The 27,817-nt window shown below is 44.1% G+C and overlaps 1 protein-coding gene across 1 annotated transcript in view; it reads right to left on the bottom strand.

Annotated features, from left to right (window-relative positions):
* p2rx3b (purinergic receptor P2X, ligand-gated ion channel, 3b) overlaps positions 1–27,817 on the bottom strand; it is a 102,278-nt gene that overhangs the window by 69,443 nt on the left and 5,018 nt on the right. Inside the window, exons 2-3 of the mRNA XM_047366460.1 lie at positions 13,786–13,921; positions 13,633–13,704 (exon numbers count right to left, since the gene is read on the bottom strand). Coding sequence (XP_047222416.1) covers positions 13,633–13,704; positions 13,786–13,921 — 208 coding nt within the window. The remainder of the gene's footprint in view (positions 1–13,632; positions 13,705–13,785; positions 13,922–27,817) is intronic.

Consider the following 27,817-nt stretch of genomic DNA (forward strand, 5'->3'; position numbering starts at 1 on the left):
CTCCGGCAAAGCGAAAGGTGGAGGAATCTGTTTTTACCTCAACAGTGGTTGGTGCAACGACGTGACAGTGATTCAGCAGCACTGTTCTCCAGACCTGGAAGCCTTCATTATAAAATGTAAGCCTTTCTATTCCCCCCGTGAGTTTGCTTTGTCCAGCCTGCTTCAAGTCCTCCACCATCGTCCCTGTTCCCAAGAAGCCAAGGACCACAGGGCTTAATGACTTCAGACCCGTCGCCCTGACCTCTGTGGTGATGAAGTCCTTTGAGCGCCTTGTGCTCTCACACCTAAAAGACATCACCAACCCCCTCCTGGACCCCCTGCAGTTTGCCTACAGAGCCAACAGGTCTGTAGATGATGCAGTCAACCTAGCCCTTCACTTCATCCTCCGGCACCTGGACTCCACAGGAACCTATGCCAGGATCCTGTTTGTGGATTTCAGCTCTGCCTTCAACACCATCGTCCCAGTTCTGCTACAGGAGAAGCTCTCCCAGCTGAGTGTGCCCGACTCCACCTGCAGGTGGATCACTGACTTCCTGTCTGACAGGAAGAAGCGCGTGAGGCTGGGGAAGCATGTCTCTGACTCCCTGACCATCAGCACCGGTTCCCCCCAAGGCTGTGTTCTCTCTCCTCTGCTCTTCTCCCTGTACACCAACAGCTGCCCCTCCAGTCACCAGTCTTTCAAGCTTCTGAAGTTTGCGGACGACACCACCCTGATCGGACTCATCTCTGATGGTGATGAGTCCGCGTACAGATGGGAGGTGGACCATCTGTTGGACTGGTGCAGCCAGAACAACCTTGAGCTCAACGCTCTAAAGACAGTGGAGATGGTTGTGGACTTCAGGCAGAACCCAGCCCCACCTGCCCCCATCACCCTCTGTGACTCCACAATTGACACTGTGGAATCTTTCCGCTTCCTGGGAACCATCATCTCCCAGGATCTCAAGTGGGAGCCAAACATCAGCTCCCTCATCAAGAAATCCCAGCAGAGGATGTTCTTCCTGCGGCAGCTGAAGAAATTCAACCTGCCAAAGACTATGATGGTGCACTTCTACACAGCCATCATTGAGTCCATCCTCACCTCCTCCATCACCATCTGGTATGCCGCTGCTACAGCCAAGGATAAGGGCAGGCTGCAGCGTGTCATTCGGTCTGCTGAGAAGGTGATTGGCTGCAGTCTACTGTCGCTCCAGGAACTGTACACCTCCAGGACCCTGAAGCGGGCAGGGAAGATTCTGGCTGATCCCTCCCACCCCGGTCACAGACTATTTGAGACTCTCCCCTCTGGCAGGAGGCTGCGGTCCATCCGGACCAAAACCTCACGCCACAAGAACAGTTTTTTCCCATCTGCAACCAGCCTGGTTAACAAAGCCCAGAAACCACCCTGACACTCTCCCTTTCCCCCACACCCCCCCTTTTTTGCTGACAGGACACCCGTAACCTGTAACTCTATGCGTTACATTAACGCTCAGCATGGACTCCTGCTTTACTTGCACTGCCATACTTGCACAATGATCACCTGCACTGTTGTATTGCTCTTGCATCTTATACTGCTCTATATTTACTCTCACTCACTTAAAACTGTGCACATATATTTATATTATATTGTAGACATGTTTATACTGTTTAATTTGAATTGTATTGCACCGACTACGCCAAAACAAATTCCTTGTATGTCCAAAAACGTACTTGGCAATAAAGCTTTTCTGATTCTGATTCTGATAACATTAATAATCCTTTGGGTTTTACTGGTAAGAGCTGGTTCTAAACCAATCTTTCTAAAGAGGTAATTATATCATTAAGTCCTCTATGTAGGGGAAAGCATCTTGTGCTAAGAAATCTCATCATTCCACTGAATTCTAACTAGTGAAGCTGAGTCACTGGTACAAAACAGCTATAATCCACATTTTCAGGTGCTAATAATATATTGCTTTTACTGGTGCTGAAGTTGAACTAAGTAATCTAATTAAGAAAGCTGGGTCATTGGTGTAAGAGCAGCTAAAGTCCAAATTACTAATAATGTTTGGTTTTCGCTGGTAAAATCTATGAAAAGTAATGAAATCACACATTTAGGTAAAGTAAGATAGGAGGGGGAAAAAAATCATATTTCAGACTATTCTTAGCAGAATAGAGTCCGAAACAGTATTAAAAAAACCTCAGCAGGGGTAAGCAACACACACATAAGTAAAGATTCAGCAAAGGTACGGTGGAATCTTGAGGTTGCAAATGTAAGTCTGAGTGTGTTTGCAAGAATTAGACTGTCAACACTGATAGAAGCGCCATTGTCCTTGAGAAGAGAGGTGGAAGTTTTATCAATCGGCCGCATAGTCCTATCAGCACACAGCTGGTAGGGGAGTGCTGGGGAAGAGCGTCGTGTTTATATAACATCCAGGAGATATTTTGTCGATAGCCAGTTAGCAGAAGTTGCCAAGGCCACATTGGGGAGCCAGATTTAGAAAAACAAGAAATGTTGTGGTTCAGGCAGTTGTGAATTTCCAACCACCTTAAGAGTTTTACTGGTATGTCTCAATTGCGAATCCAAATACCCAAATTTCTGGTATTTTCCGCAGATCTGGAGCGTACAACTTCTCCAAGATTATATCCTTTAACCTCTGAGTCCAACCGCTGCCAGGCTGCGATTCTGTTCATGAATCGTGTCCAGCTTGCGATTCTGCTCTCTTAACATTTCAGTCTGTGTTGATTGCTCTACAGACTCCATCCAACATCGCAGGCAGCTTTGGAATGCTTTGAACAGCCGCCCACGTTTTGCGAATCACTCGATAAGCCAGGTAACCACCAACTCCAAAAAGCAGAAATCCTGTTATCAAAAGTCCAAATATGTACACATCTTCTACGTCCTCGACTGACGTCGTAGTCAGGTACACAATCTTCCACTGCTGCCAAGAATCCATTGTGTTTCCAGAGAAGAATGTCCCACCTGGACAAGCCGTCCAACCTTCCCGTAGGAAAATGATTTTTTGACCAATTACGTTGAGAGTCCAGCTGACCAAATCCATAATTTACAAGTTTGGAGGATATGAAAAGCGAGGCTCTGAGAAAAATACAGACAAAAAGCAGAAGCAGGGATCAGCAGGGAGGGAGGGAGAGAAAACGCGTGTGTCTTCCACCGAGAACAAGAGAAAAAAAAGTGAATTTACGGTGCAGACAGGAACATGCATTGTCCAGATAGTGGTCCTAGGGATCACATTACAAGGGTAAGCCTGCCACTCAGGTCTCTGAGGTTCAAATACAAAACACAAGGTCTTCTCTGCTGTGAATTAAGACCTGGCCTGGAGGACAGGCCATGAGGAATATAATTTTTGTCCATTTAACAAAAATAAAAATTAAACCGTTTACAGGACTACGTGACTAAAGAAAACCATAAAATGGCGGCCGCTATTTCACTTAAGCCACCTGTATCCACAACCAGACTGGGCCAGCCTCCACACAAAATAAATCAAAATTGCAAAAAATAAATAAAAATATGCACAGAAGCATTAAGTATTAAAAAAACATAAATCATTTAGTCACCATTTTCTGCTTTTTGTGAACCCTTATGGAACTTAAGCGTGGCTTAATTACCTTGTTGCAAACACACAAAAAGTACATTTTTCATGAAAGGACACGTTTTTGGTAAGTTTTCTATCAAGGAGTTTAGTACTTTATGGTTCACACCCGTCCTTCAGTCAAGAAAGAATCAAGGATCCCGCTGACAACTTACATTGCCTGTGACATCAAATTTTCATGATAAATCCAATTACATATGAAAAGGAAACAGTAGCTATGTTTGCATGCACAAAATTTCATGATTGGGTTGAAATGTATTCGGACTAGACACTAAAAACTAATCAGATTGCATCGTTTATAAGAGCACACAATCAATCAATCCGATCATGATGTGCATTTATATGTACATGGCTTTATTCAGAATAGAAACACTGGGATGCGCAGTTATCAAATTTCCATAAAAAAAAAAACACAGAAGAAGTACTTCCGTATTTACTGAACAACAAAAAATAGCAAACAAAGCAATAGTGCAGCAGTTTGCTTGTCTTCTGAGTGCCCAGGATGTAATCGCACCAGGTTCTAATCATGGTTGAGATGTTACTAAAGTCCCTAATTAAGCTGCGGGCTCCTTAACACATACTGGTGGTCTATCTGTGTTACAGGATGAGAGAGCGGAACGAAATAAGCATCCTTTAAAGTTCTGTAAATGGTAAATGGACTGAACTTATATAGCGCTTTTCCAGTCATACAGACCACTCAAAGCGCTTTACACTAGAGCCACATTCACCCAATTGCACTCACTAACGCATTCATACACCGATACGCAGATCGGTAGGCAACTTGAGGTTAAGTGCCTTGCCCAGGGGCACATCGACATATGGCACATCGACTCAGCCACAGTCGCCTCATACTTCAACGCTGCTGGCCCTCCTTCACGTTAACGTGGGGCACACATGCGCACTCAAGTCAGATTGTCCCGTTCAGAATAACTTGATCCTGTCAAGTCTTTACAAGCATGTTGATCGGATTGTCAATCAGCATTAACCACCGCTCTCAGTTGGATTACAATTTCATTCCGATCCTGCTGAATTTGATCAGAATATTCCAACTGACATGACACATTTTTAGTCTGATCGGGCGTTTATTCTGATTACCTATGTGCATGTGAACCTAGCTACTGATAAAATATTTATCAGTAGCTACGTAAATTTACTTACGAAAAAGTAAATTCATGCCACTGAAATGAACAGGTGTTGATTCATAATTTATGCATGGTCATAAATTTCACTAAAGGCATTTCCAGATTACTCCTTTGCGATTTGTAGTGCTCTTTTATGACATCAAAGTGGAACCCCCACACGTAAACTGACTACAATGGCCAGCTACACAGACAGCAGCGAAGAATCAGATATTTCTTTATATATATTTCTGTCACTATCAGAGAGAAACAAAGATGACATAAACAGAAATTGAATTGAATTGAATTATATATTAGCATTTGTTATCATTAGATTAATTTGACCAGTTACTCGGTTAACTAAGGTATTATAACTGAGCAAATTAAGAAACAAATTTATCTTCACTGCACTCACTGTACTCACCATTGTAAAACAAAATACATGAAAATATCTGAATGCATAAGACAAAAAATGAAGCATTTTAACATGTGTAACTTCCACAGAATTACTTGTTTTGGACTTGCTACCGGATTTATCACTGGCATTTATTTCACAATCTCTGTATGGTTCTTGGAGCTCCTCCAGGCCTTGCAATGGACTGGATCAGAGCAGATACAGATACAGAAACTTTTAACCAATTTGAATAATAAACTTAATCTGACAGCACTGTTTGATAGTTAGGATTAATTGGAATGTGTGTACCCGACTTGAAATCTGTATGATTCCATTGAATTGACTTTGTAAAGTGCCTTGAGATGACGTGTTGTGAATTGGCGCTATATAAATAAAATTGAATTGAATTGAATACAGTATAAATCCAGGGTTACAAGTATATATAAGGCACTGAGTGAAACAACTGGAGGCGATGTGAGCAGCATGGAGCAGCAGACACAAGGGATGATTCAAGATCTGTGTGTACCTGTGTGTAACTTTTTTTTTACTTTATACAGTGCCTTGCGAAAGTACTCGGCCCCCTTGAACTGGTCAACCTCTTGCCACATTTCAGGCTTCAAACATAAAGATATAAAATTCAAATTTTTTTGAAGAATCAACAACAAGTGGGACACAATCGTGAAGTGGAATGAAATTTATTGGATGTGTCAAACTTTTTTAACGTATAAAAAACTGAAAAGTGGGGCGTGCAATATTATTCGACCCCTTTACTTTCAGTGCACCAAACTCACTCCAGAAGTTCAGTGAGGATCTCTGAATGAACCAATGTTGTCCCAAATGACTGATGATGATAAATAGAATCCACCTGTGTGTAATCAAGTCTCCGTATAAATACACCTGCTCTGTGATAGTCTCAGGGTTCTGTTCAAAGCGCAGAGAGCATCATGAAGACCAAGGAACATACCAGGCAGGTCCGAAATACTGTTGTGGAGAAGTTTAAAGCTGGATTTGGATACAAAAAGATTTCCCAAGCTTTAAACATCCCAAGGAGCACTGTGCAAGCAATCATATTGAAATGGAAGGAGTATCAGACCACTGCAAATCTACCAAGACCCGGCCGTCCCTCTAAACTTTCATCTCGAACAAGGAGTAGACTGATCAGAGATGCAGCCAAGAGGCCCATGATTGCTCTGGATGAACTGCAGAGATCTACAGCTGAGGTGGGAGAGTGTGTCCATAGGACAACAATCTGTCGTACACTGTACAAATTTGGCCTTTATGGAAGAGTGGCAAGAAGAAAGCCATTTCTCAAAGATATCCATAAAAAGTCTCGTTTAAAGTTTGCCACAAGTCACCTGGGAGACACACCAAACATGTGGAAGAAGGTGCTCTGGTCAGATGAAACTAAAATCGAACTGTTTGGCAACAATGCAAAATGATATATTTGCCATAAAAGCAACACAGCTCATCACCCTGAACACACCATCCCCACTGTCAAACATGGTGGTGACAGCATCATGGTTTGGGCCTGCGTTTCGTCAGCAGGGACAGGGAAGATGGTCAAAATTGATGGCAAAATGGATGGGGCCAAATACAGGACCATTCTGAAAAAAAAAAACCTGTTGGAGTCTGCAAGAGACCTGAGACTGGGATGGAGATTTCTCTTCCAACAAGACAATGATCCTAAACATAAAGCCAAATCTACAATGGAATGGTTCACAAATAAATGTATCCAGGTGTTGGAATGGCCAAGTCAAAGTCCAGACCTGAATCCAATCGAGAATCTGTGGAAAGAACTGAAGACTGCTCTCCATCCAACCTCACTGAGCTCGAGCTGTTTTGCAAGGAACAATGGGCAAGAATTTCACTCTCTCGATGTGCAAGACTAATAGAGACATACCCCAAGCGACTCGCAGCTGTAATTGTAGCAAAGGGTGGCGCTACAAAGTATTAATGCAAGGGGGCCGAATAATGTTGCAAGCCCCACTTTTCAGTTTTTTATTTGTTAAAAAAGTTTGACACATCCAATAAATTTCAATCCATTCCATTGTGTCCCACTTGTTGTTGATTCTTCACAAAAAATTTGAATTTTATATCTTTATGTTTGAAGCCTGAAATGCAGCAAGAGGTTGACCAGTTCAAGGGGGCCGAGTACTTTCGCAATGCACTGTATTAGAATCTTTCATGGGCGTCACAACTGTGGGGGATGTGGGAAGCTTTTTATTGTCTTTTTGTCACTTTTTTGTGTAAACTGAGCCATAAAGTATTTCAAGCCTAAGGAAACCTCTGACTGAAGACACTCTGTGGTTGTACAACAGTCTCATGACGATGATGCTCAGGGTTCTCCATAATGTTCTTCATTTTATGAAGAATCCTAATTTGTACAATGATCACCAGAGGTTCCAGAACAGAGTCAGCCTCCTTTACTAGCTTGTTGAGCTTTTTCAAGTCCCTGGTTCTGATGCTGCTACCCCAGCAGATGATGGCAAAACGTGGGCTGGCACTCTCCTCAACAGACTTACAGAAGATATGCAGCATTTTGCTACAAACACCAAAAGACCTAAGCTTCCTCAAGAAGTACAGTCTGCTCTGTTCCTTCTTGTAGACAGCTTCACAGTTGCATCTCCACTCCAATCTGTTGCCCAGGTGAACATCAAGGTATTTATACTCCTTCACCACCTCCACTTCTTCTCCCATGATGGAAATAGTGTTTGTCTATTTCTGTTTCTTTTAAAATCTATAATCATCTCCTTTGTTTTATTCATGTTCAGGATGAGATGATTGCTTCCACACCATGCCACAAACCCATCCACCAGCTCCCTATACTGAGCTTCTTGTCTGAGCTTACTAAAAATTGGAATGCAACAAATAATGCAAGAAGACTCATCAATTTTATGGACTTGTCTAACACCAAAATAAAGTGGTTTATTTGTTACCTGATGTTGGAAACATCAGGTACTTGTGCATCAATATTTCTAACAGGCTCTAAATTATACCCCATTACTCAAATTAATAGAAGATGAACTCTCACTTTGTCACTCATGGGAAGCATCTCTGCAATTAAAATGATGATCCTCCCTAAAATAAATTATATGTTCTCTATGATCCAAGTTAAATGACCCCAGACTTGGATTAAAAGCTTAGATTCTATCATAGCAAACTTTTATAAACATCCAAGCATACGTTTAAAGACTATACAAAAGGCACAAAGTTTAGGAGGCTTGGAACTCCCAATTATTTTTGAAATATTAACTAGCAGATGGATTAACAATATGTCATAGAAATTAAATCAACCCTATATTGTCAGTATCTGGCAGTCTGGGCTTTGTGTTTGTTTTGGTTTTGCTGTGAAGTGTTTTTGTTTTCCTTATGTTGCACATCTTAGTTTGCTTAGTCCTGTCATTTATTCTTTTTGCGTCCACCCACTAACTGGTTTATTTATGTCCTTCTGTTTTTCTGTGTTCTAACTTTCCTTCACTCGTGTCCCTTTGTAGTTCTTCCCCTTGTCCTTAGATCCCCTTCAGTTATTGTTTACTCTGAGCTTTGTTTCCCTTTAGATTAGTTGTTCTCCCCAGCTTTACTTGTAGAAGAGTTCCCTCCCGCATTAGTTCTTTATATTTATATTGTCCTCCTCGGTTTATTTATTCTAGTATAGTTCTCTGTGTTAGTCCCTTATGTTGCCATTCCTTTCTGGTAGTTAGTTGTATTTGATTATTTATTCCTGCAAGATTTAGTTTCCACTTATTGTTTTTGTTTAGGTTATCTATTATCTTAGGTCTTACAGCCGGTTCTAAAGCCTTCCTCTCATTGGTCCATTCTCCTCCTCTCCCTGCTTATATACCTGCTTGTGCTCATCATTCCCCGCTGGTTCCTCATGTAATGTCCCCGTCTCTCCTCAAGCTCCTCGTGTTTTCCTGCATTTGTGGTAATGGAGTATTTCTCTCCAGCGAACCTGTAAGTGTTGACTACGAGGCTTTATTAAAGCTGATCTACTTTGCAACATGCAGAGCCCTAGTCCCTGTTTGCGATTTTTGGTCCAAACCTACCTCAGACTGTGACATATATATGGATATCTATATCTTGGAAATTTAATTTATCAACCCTTTAGTTAAGCAGCACAGCTGTTTCAAAAATATCATAATTAGTACTCTGACAGACTGGTGGGAATATCTCAAAATTAACAGATCTTTAATTCTCCCACGCAGATGAACACCCATTTGGAACAACCCTGCCATACTGCAAAATAAAAGGTTCTTACCTATTCAACAAGGAACAATTAAGGAATAAATCATTTAGAGGACATATTTTATGGAAAATAATTAATTTTTTAAAATGTTTTACTATAATCATAGAACATTGATAAAATGTTATTCTTTGAATGTCACTAACTAAAATCTATTATCCAGTCCAAATTTAAGATTTAACAAATTAACATAGAACTTACTCTAATAATCACTAGCTTCTTTAAACTTCAACACCCAAAGTAACTCTCCAAAACCTACAGAAAACGTTTAGAAGTAGACTTAGCAATCTCATTTCCTATCAGATAATTGGATCCTGATTTATCTAACGGTACAGGTATTAACTATTGGAGTTAGATTTGCTTAAATGCTTTTCGAATGACTTAAAATACCAACTTTCAGCTGATGCAATACAAAATGCTTCATAAAATGCACTACACAGGAAAAAGGATGTTTAAAATGGGTTTCTCATTCACCAGCACATTTCCAAACTGCATGGGAGATTTACCTGACGACTATCTATATGCTCCATGCCACTGTCTGCCTGTCTATGGATTCTGTTGAAAAGTGCGTGAAGAATTATCAACATGCCTAGATCATATACAGTTCCAATTTGCCCCTCACTTTTCCTTCTTGGTGATATTGGTCCTGGATTACTGCCAGTGGGTTCACTTCTCTTGGCTGGCTCAGTCGGAGGACTGCCCTTGGTGCCCACCCCTTTCTTACCACACAGCAGTAGGGTTTCGGGGTATGGGACAATAAGCTTGGGAGCTTGGAGGAAAGGACCATGCGCCTGCCTTAATGGGGTGTTGTCTATGTGGGTGCTCGGGCCAAATCCCAAATTGGTGGGCCCCAATCTGGTGGCATGTGGCTCCTGAAGGTGTGCTGGGCTGGTTGAGGGCCACAGGGGCTGCAATGGGGTCTGGTTGGTATCACTCCCTCAAGACATCTCAGTGAGTGGCCCCCCAGAGTGAAATACAATGTGCCCCTTCTACATTGGTACCTCTGGGTTCCGACTGTTGCGGAGCTGGTGCCTGCCCATTATATGGGGGGGTGGGGAGTTGTCTCTCCTGCTTGGAGCCTGGCGGTCTGCTGCCAGGGGCAGGGGTTGGTGCAGGGCCTGGCCCCCTGGGGGGAACGGCTCCCAGGCTTAGCCTCCGCGGCTGGGGTTGGTGATGTGGCGGCTGGGTTGGTAGGGGCTGGTGCCCTGCATCTCAGTCTGTGCCTCTTTGACCTTGGGGCTGCAGCTCCTGTGCCCTGCTGGTGACCTACTTCTGCTTTGGGCATGTGGCTGGCCCGGGGTGATGCTATCAATCTCGCCACACCACTTAAATATATACACTTTCAGGTTAAACCTCGAGCTCACCCACGCCTACTCTGCACACAAACACCTATGGTCACCCCCCCCCCACCCACCACCCCCCCCCCCCCCCACACACACACACACACACACACACATACAACAACAACACAAAATTACTAACAATTGTTGAAGGTCATACAAACACAGGCTGCTTCAGGTAACATCAATTTAGCCTGCCTATTCTGATGCTGGATCAAATCTGGAATCAATAAAGTTAATGATGCAATTACGATGCTGTCTTGAGATACAGTGCCTTGCCAAAGTACTCGGCCCCCTTGAACTTTTCAACCTCTTGCCACATTTCAGGCTTCAAACATAAAGATATAAAATTCAAATTTTTTGTGAAGAATCAACAACAAGTGGGACACAAACGTGAAGTGGAATGAAATTTATTGGATGTGTCAAACTTGTTTAACAAATAAAAAACTGAAAAGGGGGGGCGTGCAATGTTATTCGGCCCCCTTGCGTTAATACTTTGTAGCGCCACCCTTTGCTGCAATTACAGCTGCAAGTCCCTCAGGTTATGTCTCTATCAGTTTTGCACATCGAGAGACTGAAATTCTTGCCCATTCTTCTTTGCAAAACAGCTCGAGCTCAGTGAGGTTGGATGGAGAGCATTCATGAACAGCAGTCTTCAGCTCTTTCCACAGATTCTTGATTAGATTCAGGTCTGGACTTTGACTTGGCCATTCCAACACCTGGATACGTTTATTTGTGAACCATTCCATTGTAGATTTGGCTTTATGTTTTGGATCATTGTCTTGTTGGAAGATAAATCTCCGTCCCAGTCTCAGGTCTCTTGCAGACTCCAACAAGTTTTCTTCCAGAATGGTCCTGTATTTGGCCCCATCCATCTTCCCATCAATTTTGACCATCTTCCCTGTCCCTGCTGACGAAAAGCAGGCCCAAACCATGATGCTGCCACCACCATGTTTGACAGTGGGGATGGTGTGTTCAGGGTGATGAGCTGTGTTGCTTTTACACCAAATATATCGTTTTGCATTGTGGCCAAACAGTTCAATTTTGGTTTCATCTGACCAGAGCACCTTCTTCTGATAGTTAGGTGTGTCTCCCAGGTGGCTTGTGGCAAACTGTAGACGACTTTTTATGGATAAGTAAGGGATTGTTGAGCTGCATCATTATAAACGATCCCGTTGGTGACTTTTTTCTTCTGTTCCGTTCGGCCCTTGCTATTCTGGACTGTTATAGTTAGTTAAGTTTTGTTGTGCCACTCACAGCAGGTTTGTCATCTGCTGTGACTAGATTATTTCTCTTTTCTTGCTCGATGTAACTCGCAACAAATTGGTGGTCAATATTAACAGTATAAAAGGAAAATATGTATTTTAATTAATGTTTCTCCCTTGTCCCTCGTGGTGACCTGTGGGGGGTGCTCCAGGAGTATGGAATTGGGGGCCCTTTATTAGGGGCCATCCGGTCTCTGTACAAGCGGAGCAGGAGTTTGGTCCGCATCTTTGAGAAATGGCTTTCTTCTTGCCACTCTTCCATAAAGGCCTGATTTGTGCAGTGTATGACAGATTGTTGTCCTATGGGCAGACTCTCACACCTCAGCTGTAGATCTCTGCAGTTCATCCAGAGTGATCATGGGCCTCTTGGCTGCATCTCTGATCAGTCTTCTCCTTATTTGAGATGAGAGTTTAGAGGGACGGCCGGCTGTTGGTAGATTTGCAGTGGTCTGATACTCCTTCCATTTCAATATGATTGCTTGCACAGTGCTCCTTAGGATGTTTAAAGCTCGGGAAATCTTTTTGTATCCAAATCCAGCTTTAAACTTCTCCACAACAGTATCTCGGACCTGCCTGGTGTGTTCCTTGGTCTTCATGATGCCCTCTGCACTTCGAACAGAACCCTGAGACTATCACAGAGCAGGTGCATTTATACAGAGACTTGATTACTCACAGGTGGATTCTATTTATCATCATCAGTCATTTGGGACAACATTGGATCATTCAGAGATCCTCACTGAACTTCTGGAGTAAGTTTGCTGCACTGAAAGTAAAGGGGCCGAATAATATTGCACGCCCCACTTTTCAGTTTTGTATTTGTTAAAACAGTTTGACACATCCAATAAATTTCATTCCACTTCACAATTGTGTCCCACTTGTTGTTGATTCTTCACAAAAAATTTGAATTTTATATCTTTATGTTTGAAGCCTGAAATGTGGCAAGAGGTTGAAAGGTTCAAGGGGGCCGAATACTTTCTCAAGGCACTGTATCCTTTTTGCAGAGCAAAACTGCCCTGGTATATGTGGGTAACCGTCTGTTCCATGCAGTATGGATTGTCTGAAACGCCGCGACCGGACACATTTAAAAAAGGTAAAACCAAAGTAAATCACTTTAGCGTGAGGTTATTATGAACGCATAATGTGGAGTGACATATATGTTGGACACAGACATTTATGAGACAAATAATATGCCACACTTTCATTTCATGAATCCATGAATCCTGACATAACAAAATGTTAAAAAGTGAAAAATGTAGCTGATTTCAATGATAGGACTAATAATGTTTCGGCATTTTATTTGCCAACAGAATATCCCTACAGCATTCTCTAGAAAAGATGTCTCCAGCCATGTTTTGTTCTTCATCTGATCCAACTGTTTGCCTGCTAGCTATTTATCATGATTATTGAAGCCTTAAGGAATCCTTTTGTTTGTTTCTGTTTGTTTTTAGTATTTATTTCACTGTGCAATATGTCTGGAACTGATTGAACTGCCTAAATATGTCTGCCTTATTTTAATAAATCTCATGTGTAATATTGTTTTTGCAGGGTAAATAAAATAACTTATTTGGGGATTCGCTCAAGTAAAATCAATTTTCATATTTGGACATTGGATCCTGTCATGGAAACACTGGAAAATCTAACAGTACCATACCTCTGACAATGGGCAACACATTTATAGACATGCAGAAATAAACTTAAAGGCAGCTGACCTCAGGACAGTATCCTTGTACTTGGTTCTCTGTTGTAATCATTTTGGTGATGATGCAAAAGACTGAACCTCCCTAGAGAACAATGACATGAATATATGAGCTCATCATTTTCATGCATCTGTCTGTCAGTTACTTAAATCCACTGATCCTTACCTGTGTAGGAGTGACATAGTCTGCAACATCCATAACTCTGTTATTGTAGTTTCCAAACCCTTTGACCTTGGTCATGACTGATGACTCTATTGCTGTGTCTCTCACTTGGTAGGCCTTTTCCCAGAGAAACACCCAACTGAAACACATGAAAATAAAATGTGACAAACAAACAAACCTATTAACATTCCATTACTTGAAAGCCCATACCAGACAAAGTTGAAATACAAATTTATAATTGACACAAATAATTGGTTGTCAGTATCTCAATTACATGTCATGTGCCCTTGAGCATCAATTACAGCTTGGCATCGCACTCTTCTTGAAGGGTGGCTCTCAGGTCACTGAGGTTCTGGGCTACATAGTTGCGAGCCTCTAAAAAGTAACCAAGCAGATCTCATATGTTTTATGCAGGATTCAGCATTGGTATGTGGTGAAAGAAAATCCACTTTTATCCCTTTCTGTGACTCTTCCAGTCTCCCTTTATCTCTGTTGCAACCTGCTGTTGACACTATGATTCTCTAAGCTCAGTGGCCACTTACATTTGAGAATATATTCCCAAATATACATATTTGAGAATACATTTGTTTGAAGCAACAGTGAGGTACTGTTGATCAATTATAAGGTGTAATCTTTGTCTCATGATTTCAAAATGTGAACACCATGATGAGGAGGACTATTTAAATACCAATTCTGATTGATTGAGAATATGTGTTGGTCGATTCATGAATCAAATACCTATTGTGAGTTTTGCCGTTAAACTCCTTGTTAAAGAACAGCAAGTTGTGCAGAAATTACTGGAACATTGAACTGATTGACATGGGCATTCAAACGTGTAGAGAAGCTCACATTAAATCAATCTGTAAAGGTTATAGTGTATTTTTGGTTCATCCTGGAATTTCACCCGAAAGTCGAATATCCTTTACTTTTTGTTAGTGCAAATAATGGGACACGGAGTTCCATAGTATTTCCTCCTTTCCAGGGAAAAAAGTTTGACTTTATGTCAAGAAAGTAAGGGTCTAAACACATTGGATGTGTGTTAAAATGGATCAAATGTTATGAGTTACCTGCAGAAGGTTTCCTTAGGCCTACAATATTACAAAAAAGTTGACAAAGAGTTTAAGCATTATAGGGGACATTAGAGAGGGAAAAGAAAGTAGTTTAGGAAAGAGTACAGTGTGTTTTAAGTGTTGGAAGGAAGAATGTGGGAATGCAGAGAAAGCAGAACTCGAAGGAAATGGCAGGTAGACAGAATGAGGATAAAGATGTGTGTGGACGACTGACTGACAACACTTCTTTTTCTGCAGTATCTGAACCATTGTAGCTAGCTGGTTTAACATAAAAATCAAGTTCACCACACTTACACTAATTCAAGATATCTGCAATATATCTGAAACATACATTTCAGATATCAACAATTAAATTATGACTAGGCATAAAGTATATTTGAGATATCTCGCTTTTCGTTCTAGTCATAATTCCAGTTAAAGATATCTTAAATGAACTGTATTTTTGACTAGTCAAAATTCCTTTTATAAATTATTTGACCAGAACATGCAACAGCAAAACATACTTCAATAAATGGACAATGTGTACATGTGAGTTATCTTTTAAAGGTTGATTTTAAAGTACTTTTAGATTTCAGGACACAAAGCTGGCAAAAGTATTGTTGCGTCTATCATGTTTGGTGCATACTTGGGGGCCTTACGCATAATTTCTTTAATTCAGAAATCTACCAATGGAATTTTGACTAGAAATTTGAGATATCTTAAATTGTAACTATGGATGTGTGTTCCTTCAAATGACGAATCCAGTGACATAATTTGAGATACCTTGAAAGGTATTTTGATCAGTCAAAATGTGATTGAAGGTTGTTTTTCTAACTAGTCAGAATGTAAATGCAGATATCTTAACTTGTCATTTTTGATTGTGAAAATGCAGTTGTGACTAGTCAAAACTCGGTTTTAGGTATCCAGAATGCAAATGCAGATAGTCAGACAAAGCAGATTTTATGTTAAAAATTTAGCACCATACACTTAATGCTTTTTTGCCTTTTTATGCACGCACACAATGGAACTTGAGCCCTCCGTGGTGAGTCCTGCTACCCCCCAGCTACACCAGAGAAATTTCTTCTGCCTCACCTGAATTTCTTGTTTGTCTCACGGTAGATGTTTCATCAGAACAAAACTCAGAAGAATTCTGGCCAAAAAGCTCAAACCTGCTGATTTGGGGAAAAAAAAAAATCCATGCAGTTCGCCAAAGCCAGGAAAGCGTTTAAACTAGACTTGCACTGATAGCACATCTTATACAGGCATTAGAGGACCAAGGAGGAGCAGAGGTCTTCCTCCCTCCTGTGAAATTTAAAGAGTGCAAGGGAAGAGCAAATGTTCCACAAACAGGGCTGAAGGGCCTGGTTTTGGACTGGTTAAGGGGCTGCTGGGTATTCTTAGATAGAAAAACGTTCGTTCGTTCGTTCGTTCGTCGTCTTCCGCTTATCCAGGACCGGGTCGCGGGGGCAGCAGACTCAGCAGAGACGCCCAGACGTCCCTCTCTCCAGACACCTCCTCCAGCTCCTCCAGGGGGAGCCCAAGGCGTTCCCAGGCCAGCCGAGAGACATAGTCCCTCCAGCGTGTCCTGGGTCGTCCCCTGGGCCTCGTCCCGGTGGGACGTGCCTGGAACACCTCCCGAGGAAGGCGTCCAGGAGGCATCCGGTATAGATGCCCGAGCCACCTCAACTGGCTCCTCTCAATGTGGAGGAGCAGCGGCTCTACTCCGAGCTCCTCCCGGATGGTCGAGCTCCTCACCCTATCTCTAAGGGAGTGCCCGGCCACCCTACGGAGGAAGCTCATTTCAGCCGCTTGTATCCGTGATCTCGTTCTTTCGGTCATGACCCAAAGTTTTTGGCCATAGGTAAGGGTAGGAACGTAGACCGACCAGTAAATTGAGAGCTTTGCTTTTCGGCTCAGCTCTCTCTTCACCACAATGGACCGGCACAGCGCCCCCATTACTGAGGCATCTGCACCGATCCGTCTGTCGATCTCCCGCTCCATTCTTCCCTCACTCGTGAACAAGACCCCGAGATATTTAAACTCCTCCACTTGAGGCAGGAACTCCCCTCCAACCTGAAGAGGACAAGCCACCCTTTTCCGGTCGAGTACCATGGCCTCGGACTTAGAGGAGCTGATCCTCATCCCAGCCGCTTCACACTCGGCTGCGAACCGCCACAGCGCATGCTGTAGGTCTTGGCTAGAGGGGGCCAGCAGGACCACGTCATCCGCAAAAAGAAGAGACGAAATCCACTGGTCCCCAAACCAGACCCCCTCCGGCCCTTGGCTGCGTCTAGAAATCCTGTCCATAAAAGTTATGAACAGGACCGGCGACAACGGGCAGCCCTGCCGGAGTCCAACATGCACTGGGAAAAGGTCCGACTTAGTGCCGGCAATGCGGACCAAACTCCTGCTCCGCTCGTACAGGGACCGGATGGCCCCTAATAAAGGGCCCCCAATTCCATACTCCTGGAGCACCCCCCACAGGGCATCATGAGGGACACAGTCGAATGCCTTCTCCAGGTCCACAAAACACATGTGAACCGGTTGGGCAAACTCCCATGAACCCTCGAGCACCCTGTAGAGGGTATAGAGCTGGTCCAGTGTTCCACGGCTGGGACGAAAACCACACTGTTCCTCCTGAAGCCGAGGTTCGACTATCGGTCGGACTCTCCTCTCCAATACCCTGGCGTAGGCCTTACCAGGGAGGCTGAGGAGTGTGATCCCCCTGTAGTTGGAACACACCCTCCGGTCCCCCTTCTTATAAAGGGGGACCACCACCCCAGTCTGCCAGTCCAGAGGCACTGTCCCCGACCGCCACGCAATGTTGAAGAGGCGTGTCAACCATGACAGCCCTACAACATCCAGAGACTTGAGGTACTCAGGGCGGATCTCATCCACCCCCGAAGCCTTGCCACCACGGAGCTTTTTAACCACCTCAGTGACTTCAGCCTGGGTGATGAAAGAGTCCAACCCCGAGTCCCCAGCCTCTGTTTCCACCACGGAATGCGTGATGGCAGGATTGAGGAGATCCTCGAAGTACTCCTTCCACCGCCCAATAATGTCCTCAGTTGAGGTCAGCAGTCTCCCGCCCCCACTATAAACAGTGTTGGCAAAGCACTGCTTCCCCCTCCTGAGGCGCCGGACGGTTTGCCAGAATCACTTCGAGGCCAACCGGTAGTCCTTCTCCATGGCCTCACTGAACTCTTCCCAGGCCCGAGTTTTTGCCTCTGCCACAGCCCGGGCCGCAGCACGCTTGGCCTCACGGTACCCGTCAGCCGCCTCAGGAGTCCCACAAGCCAACCACAGCCGATAGGACTCCTTCTTCAGCTTAACAGCATCCCTTACTGCCGGTGTCCACCACCGGGTTCTGGGATTGCCGCCACGACAGGCACCGCAGACCTTACGGCCGCAGCTATGGGCAGCAGCATCGACAATAGATGCAGAGAACATGGTCCACTCGGACTCTATGTCTCCAACATCCCCCGGGATCTGGTCGAAGCTCTCCCGGAGGTGGGAGTTGAATACATCCCTGGCCGGGGGCTCCGCCAGGCGTTCTCAGCAGACCCTCACTATGCGCTTGGGCCTGCCGAGTCTGTCCGGCTTTCTCCTCCTCCAGCGGATCCAACTCACCACCAGGTGATGATCAGTGGACAGCTCAGCCCCTCTCTTCACCCGAGTGTCCAAAACATGCGGCCGAAGGTCTGATGATACGACAACAAAGTCGATCATCGACCTCCTGCCTAGGGTGTCCTGGTGCCAAGTGCACTGATGGACACCCTTATGTTTGAACATGGTGTTCGTTATGGACAATCCGTGACTAGCACAGAAGTCCAATAACAAAACACCACTCAGATTCAGATCGGGGAGGCCATTCCTCCCGATCACGCCTCTCCAGGTGTCACTGTCGTTCCCCACGTGGGCGTTGAAGTCCCCCAGCAGAATAATGGAGTCCCCGGGAGGGGCACTATCCAGCACCCCCGACAGGGACGCCAAGAAGGCAGGGTACTCTGCACTACCACTCGGCCCGTAGGCTGAAATGATAGTCAGAGACCTCTCCCCAACCCGAAGGCGCAGGGATACAACCCTCTCATCCACTGGGGTAAACCCCAACATGAGACGGCTGAGCTGGGGGGCAACAAGCAAACCCACACCAGCCCGCCGCCTCTCCCCGTGGGCCACTCCAGAGTAGAAGAGAGTCCAACCCCTCTCAAGGAGATGGGTTCCAGAGCCCACGCTGTGCGTGGAGGCGAGCCCGACTATTTCTAGTCGATATCTCTCGACCTCCCGCACAAGCTCAGACTCCTTCCCCCCCAGCGAGGTGACATTCCACGTCCCTAGAGCCAGCCTAAGCATCCGGGGATCGGGCCGTTGAGGTCTCCACCTTCGTCCGCCACCCAATCCTCTTTGCACCGGTCCCTTACGGTTCCCCCTGCAGGTGGTGGGCCCACTGGAGGATGGCCTCGCGTCTCTCGTTCGGGCTTGGCCCGGCCAGGTCCCGCGAGGAGCAACCCGGCCACTAAGCGCTCTCCGACGAGTCCCGACCCCAGGCCTGGCTCCAGGGTGGGACCCCGGCTCCGCCGTACCGGGCGACGTCACGTGCCTCGATATTGTGTTCTTCATGAGGGGTTCTTGAACCATTCTTTGTCTGACCCATCACCTAGAACCTGTTTGCCATGGGAGACCCTACCAGGGGCATTTAGGCCCCAGACAACATAGCCTCTAGGATCATTTGAGCACTCAAACCCCTCCACCACGTTAAGGTGACGGTTCAAGGAGGGGATAGAAAAACGTTTTAACCAATTTGAATAATAAACCGATTTTGACTGCGCTGTTTAATAGTAAAAATTAATTGGAATGTATGTATCTGACTTGAAGTCTGTATGTTTCGATTGAACTGACTTTGTAAAGTCCCTTGAGAGGACATGTAGTGTGAATTGGCGCTATAAGTAAAACTGAATTGAACTGAATTGAATTATGCTCACTTGACACTTTCCAGTTAATTATTTTAGGAAAGGATGTTTCTGTAACTTCTGCAAAGTTTGAAGTAATTTGGAGCAGTTGTCTTCAACCTAAAGCTTGCCTGGACCCCTGAGGTCCATGAGCCATAGATTGTGGGTCCATGTTGAAAATTGCAATAATTTAATAAGGTTATGCCATTCAGTTAAGGAAAAACGGAACCTAATCAAGAATAATATAATATTACATTAAATAGCATTCAAAGCCAATAATGGGTTCTGGCTTTAAGATTTGTTACTTGAAAATTAATAATGCAGAGTTTTAAACTATAATCTCAATAATTTTGAAAGTGTAAATGTGAAATAAATGTTTAATGGTTAGGTTTATAGGGTTAAAAACTAAAACTCCCTACTCAATCTAGTACAAAAGGAGTACAAAGGAGTACAAAAGACAATTCTGGAGAAAATAAATAATCCTAAAGAATATCAGCATGTGGATTATAATGATAAAGATGTTTTTTTTTTACTTTTGAATTACCATGGGCCTCATCTTCAAGGATCCCAAATATGGGTGCTAATTTACGTTTACTATAAATAAATCGCACGTGCAATAAGTGGCCGTGTTGCGTGCGATTTTCAAAGATTGCACGTGCAATGGATAGCAGGTTCAAAACAGAAGCAGACCACCCTATTTAAATTAAGAAATTGCATGTGCTACTGGCTGGAACAAGAGGAAAAGTAAACGGATCCTCTGCTGTGTAGCTAGAAATATGCAGGGATTGTTGAGCTGCATCATTATAAACGATCCCGTTGGTGACTTTTTTCTTCTGTTCCGTTCGGCCCTTCCTATTCTGGACTGTTATAGTTAGTTAAGTTTTGTTGTGCCACTCACAGCAGGTTTGTCATCTGCTGTGACTAGATTATTTCTCTTTTCTTGCTCGATGTAACTCGCAACAAATTGGTGGTCAATATTAACAGTATAAAAGAAAAATATGTATTTTAATTAATGTTTCTCCCTTGTCCCTCGTGGTGCCCTGTGGGGGGTGCTCCAGGAGTATGGAATTGGGGGCCCTTTATTAGGGGCCATCCGGTCTCTGTACAAGCAGAGCAGGAGTTTGGTCCGCATTGGCCTCAATAAGTCGGACCTGTTCCCGGTGCATGTTGGACTCAAGGGACGGAGGGGGTCTGGTTTGGGGACTAGTGGATTTCGTCTCTTTTTTTTGCAGATGACGTGATCCTGCTGGCCCCTCTAGCCAAGACCTACAGTATGCGCTGGGGCAGTTTGCAGCCAAGTGTGAAGCGGCTGGGATGAAGATCAGCTCCTCCAAGTCCGAGGCCATGGTTCTCGACCGGAAAAGGGTGCCTTGTCCTCTTCAGGTTGGAGGGGAGTTCCTGCCTCAAGTGGAAGAGTTCAAGTATCTCGGGGTCTTGTTCACGAGTGAGGTGTTGGACCACTTGTTGCTGAGTATTGGACTATCTGCACGTTGTTGGACGTCACTGTGCCTCTCCAATGGCATCGGCCATTTTGTATCCAGGACAGCCCGCTCCTACATATCCCATCGAGCATTGCGACTGATATGACTGGGCGTCCCAAGTCTGACGTCACAGGACGCTATATAGGAAGGCGCTCACCTTGAACATACGCCTTCTGCTAGGACCGGACTAGTGACTGAAGTGCGCCACTTCAAGAGAAGAGCTCTTTTCAGAGTTCATTCATTCTCTCTCGTTGGAAAACAAACAATTCATAACTGAGGTTTCTGGACTAGGAAGGCCAGAAATTTCACTTTGCCGATCGAAAACGTGAGTTTAACACGTAACTAAAAACACGGAGTTCGAGGAACGAACCGCCACCGTGTTTTCATCCCAAGTCGACTTTGATGGTCAGATAATATTTTTTATTTTTGTCAAGAAGGCCAAAGGACGGGGACTGACCGCTTTCCTGGAGTTGAGCTGCGGACGCGCACAACGCTTCAACCCCCCATCTTTCCCTCCCACTCGCTGCCCCAGAAGGAAACTTCACCAAGTAAAACCCATCCTTTATTTTTATTTCTTTATTAGAAGGCCTGGGCAGGGTCAGAGGTTGTAGAAGCGATCAGAATCGCTAGTTATGATCTCATGTGTTCTGAACGATATGTGCATGTAACCTTGTTATTGAAACTTTGATGTGTTATTTTGATATCTGGAGCCGCCGCGCTCCTAGCTCTGTGCGTGTTTTACCACATGAGAGTCAACGCAGGTGTGTGGTAAGACTGGACTGTTAAAATCACCTTATGGTGAAATTCTCCATTTTTCTTTGTCTCCAATCTCACTGCTCGCTAGCTTGCCGCCAAAAGCTTTATAACTCTTGGTCTGCTCAGGAGTTGGGGGAAGTTTTATGATCAGGACATTGCCATAAATGCTGGTTGATTCAACACCCACTGCTGTGTTGTTTATTTTGCTTATTTAGATGTGTTACCCTTGTTATGTAGAATTTTGCATGTTGAGTAGGAGAAGATTAATAAATATTCACATAGATAAAGAGAGAGCGTTTTGTGTTCATTGTGTGCAAAAGTGTCCACACGTTTCGGCAGAAACGGTCGATTAAACAGTGACATCAATGGTTATTAATTATTACGGAGCATTTAACGGTTGTAATTGTCAAAGGCGTTGAGCCATAATTACAACACCAGAAACATCTCTGGTCTCAATTAATAAATGAGGATTTTGGTTAAGAAATTGATTTTGTCAAATTATGATTTGTAATTATAATTATTGATCAAGATTAATCAATCAATAATCAGAGCCCCCAACATATGGCGTCCCTGAGTGGGCCTTAAAAAGACAGACATCAAATCACTGTTGCACAGAATGAACAGTTGTGATCTCCGTTAACTAGGACGTTTTATTGTGAAATTTTTTTGAGTTTCGCACAGAACGTTTGTGAATTAGGGGATATTTTGACTAGATTGTGCTCAGTTCTACTGCAAAGGATAACATTATCTTTCAGAGGTGTTTGTTGTGGATGCAAGGTGAAAGTTGGTTTAACTTGTGGAAAAGTTAAAGTTGTAGAAAACCAGCGCTGATTAGCAGCAGACCTGCCCCAGTGTCCGCTGGGCGTAATTACAGTTGTGACCAACATTCTCCCAGTCAGGTAGAGAACAACACCTACATCTGGTGGCCATTTAATAAATTACAGTTGCAGCTGGATTTCCCAAACAGCAGACCTGCACTCAGTACCATCTGGTGGTCACTAGTGAGAATTGCATTTCCTACTTTGATTTTTTTTTAATCACTCAATTCATTAACACAGGCAGATAATTCCATCACCTATGATCAAAAGGGCATAACTTAAAGTTGAAAGTTGAAGTTACAGATCATTCATTACCACATTTGGATAAAATTTAAGCATGTTTGCTGGGTTTTATTGTGTGAAGCATGTTTTGATCTGACTCATAAAACTAACTTAGTTGTCTAACTGTTGTCTAACAGGAAGGTAAGTGAGTTTTGACTTGGTCCCAAGCCTCCTGAGTTCCTGCTTGGTCCAAAGCCTTCTAGATCATCCCGAGGGTCCTCTACTCGGCTTGGCCTACCTCTGAGATACCGGCCTCCCCATAAGCATCTTCGTGGATCCTCCTGGTCTAGGCGCCGGCCTCCCAGACTCCTGCTTCGAGGGTCCTCTACTCTGCTCGGCTGACCTCCTGACCGAGGGTCCTCTACTCTTCTCGGCCCCCACTGGTCATCCAGGTTACTGCCTGGTCATCACCGGCCACCTGACAACCAGCTCCTTCGCCGTCGGACCCCAGATCATCAGCTTCTTCATCGCCGGCTCCTCTGCCGCAGACCTCCAGATCGTAAGCTCCTTCATCGCCGGCCTCCTCATCGCCTGCTCCTTCGTCGCTGGCCTCCTGGACTTTGTTTAGTTTAGACTTATGATCTGCCCTTTTGGCCAGTTTTTGTTCAAGTCATGGACTCTAGTTTTTTTTCCCCTACTGGGTTGTTTTTTTGTTTGTTTGGACTCTTGACCTTCTTCCGAGGCCCCCTCCGCCCGCCCTGGTCAGGTTGTTTTTGTTTTGGACTGTTTTTTTGGACTAACTGAAGGTCGTCTGGAAGCCGTCTTTGAGTGGGGGGGGGGGTTACTGTCAGGATCTGCTGTTTTGGTTTTGTGTTTGTTTACTTTTTCCAGTTAGGTCTTTTTTCTTGTGCTTCTGTTTAGTAGTTATGTTTTCATTTATGTAGTTATGTTTTCATTTGCTCCCTGTTGCCTCGTCCTGTTAGATACCTGCGATTCACCTGTCTTGCTTTTGGGTTTTGTTGGTCTGTTTTTCTGCTTATTTTTCTGGTCCTGTTTTAGTCTTGTTCATGTTTTGTCAAGTTTGGTTTTTGGATCTGGTTATGCTTTCGTTTCATGTTTTTCTAGTTCTGTTTCTATTAGTTTGTATTCTTGAATTCCTGTTTTGCTTCAGTCACGTTTGTTCTCTCCTGTCAATTAAGTTTATTCGGTTCACCTGCACCTAGTTAATCTGTCTTGGTTCATCTGGTTCACACTCCATAAATATACACCTGTTCAGTTACACATCGCGGAAACATTTTTCATGCTCAAGTCTTGTTTTCAGATCATGCCTTTGTCCTGTTACTCACGCCAAGCCTGTTTTGCCAACCTGCCCATGTCTGTTTTTGCATATCTTGCCTGTCCGTTGTTGTGGTTTCTGCCTTCTTCTGTGAGTGAGTTTTTGTTTTTTAGTTATTAAATCCTTTTTCACCTACCGTCATGCTGCCTGCTCGTCTGGATTATTGGGTCCTATTTCGCAAGCCATAACATACTGCAATGTTCTTCACTTGCTTTATTTCTGTTAATTCAGATTTATTAGAATTATTCCATTGTTTAGTTTTGCTACTTTCCTGGATTCCTGTGTTAGATGTGTTAGTTTTTATTTTCTTATAGATCTGGTTCCCTCTTTTAATCTTCTTTAGTTAGTGTCATTGTTTACTTGATTCAGTTCATTTAGATGTTTTCTGTTATCCCCCAACACTCCATGTTCCTCTGTGTTGATTTGTCACTTGCCCACAGTTCATTTCAGTCGCTTCCTTTTTCTCTCACACCAGTTGCAACTGATTTTCTCCTTGATTAGCTCCCTCAGTTCACTGATTTATTTTCCTCTTCCCTCAGACTTTATACTCTGTTTTTTTTGTTTTTGACTGGAGTCTCCTGCTTGACACCTGATGTTATTCCTGATCTCTCAATGCCATAATCTGCCAGATCTGTATGAGCCTTGTCTTTTCCCACCTGTGTTCCAAGACCTGGAAGGATTGTAAGCATTTCCTTTATTTTATTGAAATACTCTTAACTCACCATGCCGCCTCTTCGTTCCACTCTGCACTTTGGTCCAACACAAATTCAGCCATCCCTGACACTCCCTGTATCTAAAGGCTATTTCAAAGCTTGCCCCTTCATTCCCGTTAAAAGTAACCCACTTCTTTCCAAACCACCCAGATCCAAAGCAAACATGTGTTCCAACTAACATGGAATCCCTCAAGAAATCCCGTCCGATCTTGGCCCTCAATTTATCTCACATGTCTGGAAAAAGTTTTGCTCGGCCCTAAACAGCAAAGTTAGTCTCACTTCTGGTGTCCACCCAAAATCCAGTTGTTAAACAGAATGCATCAATCAAGAACTAGAAGAAGCCCTCAGATGTGTCACTTCCTCCAACCCTGCCAACTGAAGCCACTATCTCCCCTGGATTGAATATGCCCACAACTAACACATCTCCTCTGCTGAAGTTGTTTCCCCCTTTGAAGCATAACTTGGCTATCAACCTCCTTTTTTTCCCTCTGCTGACAAAATCAAAGAATCGCTGACTGTAAAAGAATCTCTGCACCCCAGTATACACCAGGACAAAAAGTTTGGCTCTCCTTCTGAGATGTTCCTCTGAAATCCATCTCCAAGAAACTCTCTCCCAGGTTTATTGGCGACAATGAAATAGAGTCTATCATGAGTCCCATTTGTCTCCACCTCCCTGACCCAGCAGGATCCTTTTCTCTTTGAAGCTTTGTTAATTTGCTGTTCAAACTTACTCGAGACATAATCTCCTAATCTCTCATAATGTTCTTTGACCTCCAAGCCTAACTTCTCCAACACTCCACCATCTACAGGGCTTGGACAATGAAACTGAAACACCTGGTTTAATAATTTATTAGTATGGTGTAGGGCCTCCTTTTGCGGCCAATACAGCGTAAATTCATCTTGGGAATGACATATACAAGTCCTGCACAGTGGTCAGAGGGATTTTAAGCCATTCTTCTTGCAGGATAGTGGCCAGGTCACTACGTGATACTGGTGGAGGAAAACGTTTCCTGACTCGCTCCTCCAAAACACCCCAAAGTGGCTCAATAATATTTAGATCTGGTGACTGTGCAGGCCATGGGAGATGTTCAACTTCACTTTCATGTTCATCAGACCAATCTTTCACCAGTCTTGTTGTGTGTATTGGGCTGTGTGTATTGGGCTCAATTCCAAGACGAATTGACGTTGTATTGGCCGCAAAAGGAGGCTCCACACCATACTAATACTAATTATACTAATTATTGTGGTCTAAAACCAGGTGTTTCATTTTCATTGTCCAACCCCTGTAGACTACAAGCATGTCTTGAAGACATAAAAACTTGGATGACTTTAAATTTTCTGTTTCTAAATTCAGACAAGACAGAAGTTGTCGTCTTTGAAAAGAAACTGCTTACTCAATCACTTAACCTGGATGGCATTAAATTGACCTCTGGTAATAAAGTAAAAAACCTTGGTTTTATTTTTGACCAGGACATGTCATTTAAATCCCATATTAAACAGGTTTCTAGGATTTCCTTCTTTCACCTCAGGATCACCCCTCCTTGAACCGTCACCTTAACGTGGTGGAGGGGTTTGAGTGCTCAAATTATCCTAGAGGCTATGTTGTCTGGGGCCTAAATGCCCCTGGTAGGGTCTCCCATGGCAAACAGGCTCTAGGTGATGGGTCAGACAAAGAATGGTTCAAGAACCCCTCATGAAGAACAAAATATCGAGGCACGTGACGTCGCCCGGTACGGCGGAGCCGGGGTCCCACCCTGGAGCCAGGCCTGGGGTCAGGACTCGTCGGAGAGCGCCTGGTGGCCGGGTTGCTCCTCGCGGGACCCGGCCGGGCCAAGCCCGAACGAGAGACGCGAGGCCATCCCCCAGTGGGCCCACCACCTGCAGGGGGAACCGTGAGGGACCGGTGCAAAGAGGATTGGGTGGCGCACGCTGGAGGGACTATGTCTCTCGGCTGGCCTGGGAACGCCTTGGGTTCCCCCTGGAGGAGCTGGAGGAGGTGTCTGGAGAGAGGGACGTCTGGGCGTCTCTGCTGAGTCTGCTGCCCCCGCAACCCGGTCCTGGATAAGCGGAAGACGACGAACGAACGAACCTCCAGATCATTGCCAAAATTAGAAATATCCTATCCAGGGGTGACGCTGAAAAACTAGTCCATGCATTTATTTCTTCAAGGCTGAACTATTGTAATTCTTTACTATCTGGATGTCCACAAAATGCAATTAAAAGCCTTCAGCTGATACAAAATGCTGCAGCAAGTGTTTTGATGAAAATTAAAAAGAGAGATCATATTTCTCCTATTTTAGCTTCTCTTAATTGGCTCCCTGTTAAATCCAGAATAGAATTTGAAATTCTTCTCCTCACATATAAAGCCCTTAATGATCTAGCTCCATCATACATCAGAGATCTGATTATTCCATATATTCCTAACAGAGCACTTCGTCCTCAGACTGCAGGTTTACTGGTGGTTCCTAGAGTCTATTGAAGTAGAATTGGAGGCAGATCCTTTAGTTATCAGGCTCCTCTCCTGTGGAACCTTCTCCCAGTGGCCTACTTTTTCCACAGCACCCCCTAAAATATTTTTTAAAAATCAGCCCCAAGCTAACCCCATGGGAAGTCGGCCATTTTGGTTTGAAGTTGTGATTTTGACCCCATTTTGGCCATTTCTAGCCCGCATATCTGAGTGAAATCCTCCTAGAGATTTTGCCTTACAGACT

This window comes from Girardinichthys multiradiatus, chromosome 5 (assembly GCF_021462225.1).
Source record: "Girardinichthys multiradiatus isolate DD_20200921_A chromosome 5, DD_fGirMul_XY1, whole genome shotgun sequence".
Taxonomy (NCBI): Eukaryota; Metazoa; Chordata; class Actinopteri; order Cyprinodontiformes; family Goodeidae; genus Girardinichthys; species Girardinichthys multiradiatus.